General features: G+C 39.6%; 2 protein-coding genes across 2 annotated transcripts in view; both read right to left on the bottom strand.

Annotated features, from left to right (window-relative positions):
* mthfd1b (methylenetetrahydrofolate dehydrogenase (NADP+ dependent) 1b) overlaps positions 1–644 on the bottom strand; it is a 36438-nt gene extending 35794 nt beyond the window's left edge. The window contains exon 1 of the mRNA XM_083791221.1: positions 530–644. Within this exon, the coding sequence (XP_083647347.1) occupies positions 530–567 (38 nt within the window). The 5' untranslated portion in view covers positions 568–644. The remainder of the gene's footprint in view (positions 1–529) is intronic.
* A 2871-nt stretch (positions 645–3515) lies between these two features.
* On the bottom strand, positions 3516–8808 carry LOC310878227 (uncharacterized protein). Its single transcript, XM_083792421.1, has 7 exons — positions 8751–8808; positions 5901–7872; positions 5557–5723; positions 5239–5459; positions 5027–5156; positions 4742–4839; positions 3516–4243 (listed from the first exon to the last, which is right to left on the bottom strand). Exons 2-7 carry the CDS (start codon positions 7852–7854, stop codon positions 4015–4017), a joined length of 2799 nt encoding a protein of 932 aa, XP_083648547.1. The 5' UTR covers positions 7855–7872; positions 8751–8808; the 3' UTR covers positions 3516–4014.
* Between the last annotated feature and the right edge of the window lie 2228 nt (positions 8809–11036).

Below are 11036 nucleotides of genomic sequence, written 5' to 3' on the forward strand. Positions count from 1 at the left end.
GCGTAAAGGGCAAAGGCTACAATATTCAACTTATTACATAATGCCTAAACCATTAATCCTTCACAAAACACACTGGCCAAAGTTGACCCTGGCCTGACTTCAGAGGGTAATGGCACCAATTCAAACTTTGCCAAACACTCCAGTGTTTCTTATTTCTCAACCCCAGTTTTATTAATAGGAATACAAACATTTCAAATTATAAAATTCATGCACAAGATTTTGATGCACGTGGTCAACACACAATGCCACCTACCTATAACAACAACCAATTCATTGTTTGTCACTCAAGTTCAAGACAATCAATAGATATACCAGCACTGTACGCAAGTCTTAAGCATTCCAAAATGACCAATAGTTGAATGAATGAATTGGTTAATAGCCTATATAGAACTTGACATAAGTTCAGAAGCAAGTATGAGCAACAGTTAGCCGCCCCGCACACAGACGCATGGCTCAATTATAGCTGCTTCTTCATCCATTCAAAGTATGCATGTACTATTAATAAGATGAATAAATGAAATCAACTTACGCTGAAACCTCTTTGCCACTGATGATTTGAGCTGACATGGTGTGAGCTGGCTGGGGACAGTTGTGAGATGCAGATGTGTGTGAGTGTCTATCTTCACACTGCTGTTTAGAGAGAGTCAGACTAGAGAGAGAGAGAGCAACACACAACACAACAGAACCAAGTTTTGAGACGCTGCTGGTATAGTAGTAGTCGTTACGCTAGTAACGTATCCTGTGTTGCCATGTTCGCTTATTATTAAAAGCAACTTTGGGCTTGTTTCTTAATGTTGTTTAAACCAGTGGTATTCCTTAAACTTAGGAAGGGCATCCAGTCAGCTTCAAATTTATTAAAAATAAATAAATATTTATTTATTTAAATACAAGCATTTTTGTCTTTCTTTCATAGACCTGTTTGCTTATCCAGTCTCCCTAGTACTGTAGATAGAGAGTATTGTTTTGCACTTGATATTTTATTCTTGTATGAATCTATGCTATTTTATGTTAACTAGGAGAAACAATTTCGTTTTTTGCTGAAGGCTGCTTGCGGTATCAGAACAAAGCAATCTTGAACCAATCTTGAATCTTATTTCTCTCTCAAAATCTGGCAACACTGTCCCTCCATAACCATTCACAGAGAATCTGTGTTTACGCCTGAATGTCACCGTAGAAACTTTACAGAATAGTGTTTGAGCGTAACTTCATATTCGCCAATGAGCAGCATGGTGAAGAGGGGTGGAGCCGTTGTTGGATCACTGCCGACTTTGACAGCCAATAGAACGGATGTTGAAATGATTGACAGGCGACGTTAATCAATAAAGAAACGAGATGGGAGGTGGTCTACCCCAGGGGTTCTGAAAGTGGGGTCCGAGGACCCCCAGGGGTCCTTGAGGGAGTTCCAGGGGGGGGGCAGCTAAATGATAGTTAGGAACCAAATGGACCCTTGTGGGTACCCTTGAGTGTACAAATGGAACACTCTCAGAGTTAAATTAGCATTGCTTTTACAATATAAAGTCCCAGAGATAGACATGCCATTAAATGGGGGTCCGTAGCCTAGCCGGTAGCCCCCGAATGCATGTCAAACTGGGGGTCCTTAAAATGTTTAAGTATCACTGTTGAGCCGCAAAAATCTTCTTATGGGGTCCCTGGCATGTGTTTTCAAATGGGGGTCCGCGTGGGCTACCAGGTGTCAATTTGGGGGTTCTTGACATTAAAAAGTTTGAGAACCACTGGCACTGATCTACCCAACGTTGTTTTGCAGCAAATAACCAGCAGATGGCAGCATTGTTTTGGGTGTAGTCCAAGATTAGGCACAGATTCTTCAACTTCAAACTAATAGGCCTACTGTCTTTATTAAGAACAGGACATGTAAAGTGAATTCTTATTGACTATTATAAATAAATAAAAATGTTCTAAATATCCACAGGTTGACACATAGATAATGATGTTCTACCCAGAAATACTGCTCTCACAGTTCTGATGTACGACTGAAACCTTTTTTGCCTGCACAATGCACAATGCCAGATACCAATATACTGTATCTACACCAGTCATTACGTCATACTGATATTGACATCATATACTAGCCTCCAATGACTGCGTCAAGTCAGTATTCCTCCCGTCTACCGATACTGACATCTGCCCTGCTTCGACAGAAATGGACATTTGAGACAATTTCTGCCCGGGATTCAAACCCAGATAGCGAATTCCCCATAACTTAGGGACATTTTATGTGTGTGTGTGTGTGTGTGTGTGTGTGGGCCTATATACATTATTTTTTTACGTCTTTAAATGTTCTGAGGAATTGAAAATGGAGGACTCTGATGTAAACAAGTCTTAAGCCCTAACCACACCAAAGGGTCAAGGTGGTTTTAGCGTTGTCCCTGCGGTGTGATATGTCTGGTTGCACGTTGACCCCACGTTGACCCTAGTGATTCAACGCAGTGGAATTCAATGGCCCAAACCACACCAAAGGGTCGAGACGGATTTAGCGTTAACTCCTTGCAACCGTTTGGACCCAAGGAGTTGCATGGTGTCAGGTGACCCTTTGGTGTGGTTATGGCTTTAGTGCTTTTCATGGTTTCATCCTCAAAGTAACAGTTTTTGTATTGAAATGTGCTTTCGTTTGACATTTACCACGACGACGCAAAAACGTGGTGATCGTTTCTTTCCCTCTTCCTCGCTTTCAGTTTCTGTATATGAACACACCTCTTCCTTTTTCTTTTATAAATCAAATCAAACTTTATTCAAACTTTATTTATATAGCACATTTAAAACAACAAAAGCTGACCACCAAAGTCAAAACAAACAGAGCATCCACTGATGATCCACAGATCACAGATGAATGAAGGAAGGATGGAACCAGCATTGAACCAACATTAACCAGCCATAGTCTAGGCCTCTATAGGCCTTTTCAAGAAATTAAGCAAAAAAGATTATAACAACGATCCGCCGTAGTGTCTGCCTGATAGAATAGAAAATGGGCAATAAAGAAAATCTAAATGCATTTCATTTCATTTCACACAAACTGCATAATCTATCCTCTCAACCATTTGTATACAATATAATATAGGCATATACCATGAAGACCAAGTATGCCAGCCCTGATTTGACACACATGACACATATAAGGATAATTTCTTTTTTGACAGATTATACATATATATATATATATATACCTATAGCCTATAGGTATAGATTATACAGTAGGCTATAGGCCTATAGGTAGTTTTCTGAACCATAGACATGCTTTATCTCGCAACGTGCAGAGCTTTGGTTTACACACCAGATGGGGATATCCAGTGCCCATCTTATTTTATGATATGATATGAATCATATGACCATAACCAGCTATTTATTTACATTTACAAAATGTAGATGTGCTATTTTCACTGCATAGCACCATTGTATAGTGAAGTACAAAACCCGAGCTGACTGTGAAGTCACACCTTATATGCTCATGAATCAACCATTCTCTCACATGCTAGTCAAAGAGAAATGTTTATCTGCTCTTGTTTTGTTTATATTTTTATTTTGTTTTCCTGTGTGGTGACCATAGACTGTAAAAAATGGGGAAAAAGTGACAACAACTCAACTGAAAGGAATGGCAAGCAGGGTAATTTATGTGTGCGTGTAACCCTTCTTAGAGTATTAAGATGTAACCCACCAGAAATAAAAAAGTATTTTCATCCAGAATCCTGCAGGTGGTGCTAAAGACCAAATTAATGGTAAGTAATGAATGGCCCATGGATTGGAAATGGAGACATATAGGGTCTTATAATGTTTGGATATTTCCAGAGAGCCCAAAATCATATCTCTATACTGGTGTGTACTGTATGTATGAGTGCTGTATTGACCCTAACGCCTCAGTAGAACTTACTGTAACTCTGCTATTGATTCAGTTCATTCATGCAGTTTCCTTTAACAGACAACACATGTCAATGGCAGTATACTATATACAGTATATCAAACTCCCTCAGCTCATTTATGAAAACTTTTGAGTCCTTCAAGTCACTTTGAGTCTTTCAGTCCAGATTCTTGCACTGGTAGACTGACACTTGTCTTTCTCTCAGGGTTTGGGGACTTTCCCACAGCACTGGCGGTGCCGACATTTTCTCTTTTAACCATTTCCTTCAGGGTGGTCCTCGAGTGCCAGCCTTGTTCTTGGGCAAACACGTAAACGCGTCCAAACAGACCAGGAAACATCTCCATCAGGTCGAGATGAGCTACCTCCGCAGCACTGTAAACAGAGAGAGCAGTGGTCACTCAAGTAAGTCTCATATTCTGATGGTGGCCCAGCTGTGACCACACTCACTGTGACTCAGTGAATCACACAGCTATAGGCCTAATATTAACCACAGACATATCACTGTCTGCAATGCCACATGCTGCGTGAGGTAAACCTGTATAATGAATTGCAATTAAACACCCTGACAATGGCTGATTGAACTCGACCTCCCGTTAGTCCGCCCATTGGGTTGATTTCCTTGGTAGGCCTATAGTGATTTGATATTTGACTGTAGCCTACATGCAAGTATACCTTTGTATCATTGTCCTAAAATTCAAGTGTAACACTGATAAATAGAGAACAGAGAACATTTTGTTTTGACAGCGAAGGAAGCTCTCCAGGACGAGTGCTCCACAGTCCACAATATTAGAAATAAGGAAACCAAATATCTTTGTATAATACATATTGACCAGAGTGACTTTCCTTTGTGTTGTTCTTAACTCAACTTACTAGTGCTCACGTGAATTGCGTATGAAGCGCAGCAGTCCAAATGTGTTCTCGGGGTAGGGCTTCTTGCCATCCATCTTCTGGACCAACGCAGGTGGGAACTGGAAAAACATACAAGGTACATTGACAAAGTTGTATAGCCACATTTCATAAACAACATGTAATTCACAGTGTTTATATAAGTCATTTTAAATAAGGAATAGAAGGAATAAAGTAGACAAATACAAAACAAATGCTAAATTTCAAAATTGGTTTTATGTTTTCTCAATCTATTTGAAATAAACTCACCTTGTGTTTCCATGCGTTGAACTGTCCCTGCTCAGCATACTGGTCTAATGCACTGATGAGGTCCTTGTCAGCATTTAGATAGTTCTGAACTTCCTTTTCATTTCCAATGTTTCTCAGGTACTCTACTCTCCTGGAAAGAGAAGTACTGAAAATGTTAGGCTGCTCTGTAGAATATACGTACAGATAAAACTGATTTGCTGTTTTCATCGTACCTCTCACTTGACCAAAAGAAGGGATGAGCCAAGCATTCCTCCACTTTAGGTCTTTTCGTTGGGTCTTCATTGATCATCTGCTCAATGAGATCCTTAGCAACCACATCCTGAACCTTATCCAGATTGTAGACTCCATCCAAAATGTTGCCTTCACATCTAACCCCTTTGCCAAATGGATGGTGTCCTCCAGATAGGATGTAATATATTAACATTCCAGCCACCTTAAGAATGAGCATCATATTTTAGTACGGTAAGTACGTTTTCATCATTCGTTTCATTCCCATGCATTAACTTCTCACACAGAAAAGAAACAACAACCTGGATATCAGTGCTCCTTTTATATGCAACATCATCTTCGTCTTCATCCAAAGTCTCCTTTGCCTTCCAGCATTTTGTTCCTGCACTGCTTGTACGGTGGGTTGTTTGTCCTTTGGGTAATCGACGGCTTATTCCAAAATCAGCCAATTTTGCTCGCTTTTGGATGTCTGCAGGGCAAATTGGGTAGATCAAAGTTCTTAGAGAGCCACAGACACACGCAAGCATGCACACAGACAGATAGGGGTGTGTGTGTGTGTGTGTGTGTGTGTGTGTGTGTGTGTGTGTGTGTGTGTGGATTATATTTCTAATAGTATCTGCTTGTTTATTTTTATTTTGTAGCTTACCAATCAGCACATTCTGGGGCTTGATGTCCCGGTGGAGAACATTCTGACGATGAAGAATACTTAGGCTTTTGAGAAACTGATTTGCAAGTTCCCTCCTCAATTCAGAAAGGCTGTCTTCAGGAAAGTCACATTTGATGTATTCTTCCAGTGTGTATTCACATAACTGAAGTCCAAGGTAACCAAAGTGTTTATCATCTGCAAAGTCAACATATCGTACGATCAAAGGATCATCAAGCTCGGGAAGATGTAAAAGGTCATTCTCATTCTTCAGCACTTGGTAGTTGGATTTAGTCATTCTCTTAACTGCCACTTCAGTGCCATCATCTCTTAAACCCAAGAAGACCTCAGTTCCATCACTTCCCTTTGCAATGCGGAATTCATCATCTTCCACAAACATAAGACTCTTGACTTTGATAACTTTACAGTCATCAATATTTGCAAGCTTCTCTAACTGCTGCCTCCATCTGTCACTTATTTGGTACCATTTCCGTGCTTTTGGTGATGTACTGACAATGGGGTCGATAGGCTGCACATGTGAACTTTCAGTCAGACCAGATTCCTCAACAGGAACTGTTGTTGGCATTTCTGCATCAACATGAACTTCATCTTTCAGCTCCTCTTGCTTTCCATGCTTCTTGGATCCTGGTGGCTCTGTATTGGTGATCATGGAAACTTCACATTCCGAGGATGGCTTGTTTAGATACTTTTTCAATTCTCTAAGCCTTTCTTTCAGGTTGTCATCAGTCTCCATGTCTGCTGATGTAATTATATCCTCAGGCACATCATCTATTCCCAATGACGTAAAGATGTCAGTGGCATGCTCAAATGGAAGCAGGTTTGCCAGTATGCCGTATGTATACTCCCTCATATTAGACTGCTCTTTCTTCACAAAAGGAACAACTGCTTTGCATAATTGATCAACCAGGTTTGGATTCCAGTTATCTTTTAATTTAGTTTTCTGTGTAATCACATAGAGTGTCTTCAGAACCACATGCTGCATTTCAGGAGTGCTTGCGTGAAGGAGTTTCAGTAGTTTGGGGGTCATAGACAGTGATACCTCACTGGATATCTCTCTCAGTGTGCAGAAAACTGCATTTAGACATCTGACAACTTGAACCTGAATTAGTGCATTGAGAAGTTTTGGAAGCCGCTTGTTTGCATTTTCAATGTAGAAGTTCAGCTTTTCGTTGTCCTTTAACCACTGAAGACTTCTGTGACGATACTCTTTTGCTGGTGCTGGCCCTGGAACCATAACATTAAAGAGCTGTTCAATCATGTTCAGATGGGTCTGGGGGTTCTCCTCCAGCATATAACGATCATAAATGCTGAAAACCTCTGCTGGTGTTTTCTGTCGTACAGCAAATAGTAAATCATTAAAAAGTTTGATTTTTAAATAAAGGTCATCACCGCTCAATGCAAGCTTATTTATCATTTCAGACACTTTTCTGTTATTTAAAGTGTCAGTAGGAGTTATATTATTGCATATAATTACAATCCCTCCAGCTTTGATGAGGACTTTCATGATATCATCCCTGTCATTGATGGCAGCATTGTGAAGTGGTGTCAGCATTGAGAAGGGATATGGTGTGGTACCATTTGGATTTGCTCCTGCTGCAAGCAGCCTCTGCACAAAATCAAGGGGTGTTTTCTGAATTGAGGCATAATCCAGAGGGGTCCGGTTATTTGTGGATAACTGATCTGGGTTTACACCTTTTTCACTCAGAAGAAAGTCACAAATATCCCCCCTGTGAAATGCCACAGCAGCAGTCAAAGGACATATATGATCATTCAGCTCCTTGCATGGGTAAAGGCCATTGATGTCTTTGTCTCTGATTAATTTCTTGAGCTTCTTGAGGTCGTCCCTAATAATGACATGTATTATAAGATCTGTCTTGGCAGTCACTGGTGGAACTAGCTGGTACGTAATATTCATGCTCTGTGCAAATGGATCCATTTATTTGCTTCAGAATAACTGTTGGGTAAAAGAAAAACTGTTTAATACATCTGACCAGTACATCTATTACTTATTTAACCGAGGCTAAGTTTAGATGAACTATATATTCCTACACATGTTAAAGAAGGTGGAGGGTTAGAACTGTATAGTACATCGTCAAGTTCAAGTAGGCTACAACTAGATGGGTAGCCTACTTGAACTTGACCTTTAACAAAGATTTGATATATTTAATTGTCTATCACTCCAGCCATGTTAAGATGCAGCTATTCAAGTAAGAATGCTGGATGCAACAATGCCTTTTGTTCATGAAACCAAAATCGAAATGACTATCAGTCACTCAGTTGTACTTTGCAATAGTCTGAAAGTAGGATTGTTCCACTGAAATATATAAAAAATGTATACAATGTCTGTATTATGGTAAAGCATGAACTCACTGGTAGAACCAACAGTATTCATGTCTCCAACTCTCCATATTGTTCCATTTCCATATTATATATATTCTTAGTTCTTCACTCGATGGCCCAGTAGAACTTCAGCTCTAAATGCACGCATTGATGTTGTCCATCCTCTAGACTTTGAACTTCCTTATTTCAGACTGAGACCAGTTGACATTCTTTGAAGTTGTCCTACTGTACAATATCTCAAACAAACACAGCACTAAAAATGGCAAGTACGTGTATTTTTCATAATATTGCACATTGCTATTAAGAAAGGATTTGGGTGTGGCAGCTTTAATAAATGTTTTAACAGCAAGGTAATATTGGTCTTGTTCCAATGCTGCTTCACAGAATATCTAAAATACATTATTGTAAGAGTCATGCCCTACACTTTAAATGAAATAATGATAATAAACACCATTAACCCATTTTGGACTGAGAAATAAATAAATAACATACCTCTGTCCCAGGGGAATATACCAGCAGGATATACCAGTCTGCTGGCCGTGAACAGGGGTAGATGATACTAGCCTGGCTAATAACTGATACAAGGAGGAGAGTCAGAGTGTAGTCTGGTAAACGCTGATAAACGCAAATCCGCTTTCACAACAGTCACAAAAACAGTCTCATGCTGTCTCTGGGTCTGGCTGATACGGGCCCGCGCTCCAATAAAACACACGTTCGAAGAATGATATATTATTTATATAATCACCTAGGCTTAGGAGTCGGACTCAAAGCGCACCATGAGTCTGTCAGACTCATTAGCTTAACCTCTCGCCTGCACTGTCCCAGTTTGTCACTTACCCAAAGGTATTTAACTGTAGACAATAAAATAATCGTTTACTATAGTATGACGACGCAAAAACGTGCGGTGTTCGTTTTTCCAACTCTTCCTCTTTCAGTTTCTAGGCTATATGAACACACCTCTTCCTTTGTTTTTTTCCTCTTCCTTTTTCTTTTAGAAATCAAATCAAACTTTAGGGGAGGATGGGGGAAGATGAACCACTTTTTACTTAAGTTGTCCTGGAAGCAAGGCAAAATGAGATGGCAGTCAAATCTAATGATCTACACATATTTCAGGATGTCCTCTATCAATTGAAATGATGAGTAAGCAGCTATGACAAAGGGCCATGAAAATATGACCTTTTCAAAAAAAAGAAAAAAGTGGCTCAATTTGCCCCAGGTAAGGGGTAAGTTGATCCAAAATTGAACCACATGATATTTTAATGTAAAGAGCTTAAACTTGAACAGATAATGTATTCACGTATTGAAAATAATTTAATAACAGTTTTCCCTTTTGCAAATAGTCTTATTTATCTGTTTATTTATTATTTAAACAATATAAAGACAATTAAATAAAGTTTGTTATTCAGAACCTTATAATATTTGCAATATTGTTAATACAATATAGCAAATTTGCAAACATTTGCAAACATCCAAATTAAAGGTCATTCAGTATAATTTGAGTAGCTAATACTACAAAAATATGAATGGTGATTCACATTAAGAAAATTGGTTCAATTTACCCCAAGGAATTGGTTCAACTTGCCCCATGGCCACTTTTTGACAAAACATGGCTAGCTTAATGCTCCAGGCTAATGTTTAGCTAAATGATTCACATGGGTTTTATACATTGGTATATCACCAACATGCATGATATATAAGTTTAGACCTGGGTGCTTTTGCTTTAATATAAAAATGATTATTCCAGAAAAGTTATTTTTTTTACTTTGACCAGCAAAAAACACTTTTTTGTGTATAAATGTACTTTCCACTTTGTCTTCACAGTCAGGTTGAAATGGTGGGTGTGTCCTGATTTTGAGGTCACATGACAACTCATGTGTGTAGTTTTAAAGATACAGGGGGTGGTTCAACTTACCCGACGGTTCATCTTCCCCCATCCTCCCCTATTCAAACTTTATATTAAAAGACAAAAGCTGACCACCAAAGTCAAAACAAACAGCATCCACACTAAATTACCGTAATCTCTACTTTTTCTCCGGGCTTCATAACCAACTATTTATTTACATTTACAAAATGTAGATGTGCTATTTTCACTGTAGCCTATAGCACCATTGTATAAAATAGTGGTCAAGCAGCTCACACCAGGCCTTTCAAACTAATTTAATTCACTGAGTGATGTCACACCTGATTCTCATGAATCAACCGTCCTCATGCCAGTCAAAGAGAAATGTTTATCTGCTCTTGTTTTGTTTTTATTTTCCTGTGTGGTGACCGAGGACCCCCAGGGGTCCTTGAGGGAGTTCCAGGGGGGGCCCAGCTAAATGACAGTTAGGAACCAAATGGACCCTTGTGGGTACCCTTGAGTGTACAAATGGAACACTCTCAGAGTTAAATTAGCATTGCTTTTACAATATAAAGTCCCAGAGATAGACATGCCATTAAATGGGGGTCCGTAGCCGGTAGCCGCCCCTAATGCATGTCAAACTGGGGGTCCTTAAAATGTTTAAGTATCACTGTTGAGCCGCAAAAATCTTCTTATGGGGTCCCTGGCATATGTTTTCAAATGGGGGTCCGCGTGGGCTACCAGGTGTCAATTTGGGGGTTCTTGACATTAAAAAGTTTGAGAACCACTGGCACTGATCTACCCAACGTTGTTTTGCAGCAAATGACCAGCAGATGGCAGCATTGTTTTGGGTGTAGTCCAAGATTAGGCACAGATTCCTCAACTTCAAACTAATAGGCCTACTGTCTTTATTAACAGTTTGCAGGGGGGGGGGGGGG

The sequence above is a fragment of the Protomyctophum parallelum genome (assembly GCF_964188405.1).
Source record: "Protomyctophum parallelum genome assembly, chromosome: 20".
NCBI lineage: Eukaryota > Metazoa > Chordata > Actinopteri > Myctophiformes > Myctophidae > Protomyctophum > Protomyctophum parallelum.

Coding starts and splice junctions, on each gene's coding strand:
- LOC310878227 (XM_083792421.1), bottom strand. CDS start 7,854: ATGGATCCATTTGCACAGAGCATGAATATTACGTACCAGCTAGTTCCA. Junction 5,460..5,556: donor AAAGGAGCACTGATATCCAG/GTTGTTGTTTCT, acceptor CTCATTCTTAAG/GTGGCTGGAATGTTAATATA. Junction 5,157..5,238: donor TTCTTTTGGTCAAGTGAGAG/GTACGATGAAAA, acceptor TTCTCTTTCCAG/GAGAGTAGAGTACCTGAGAA.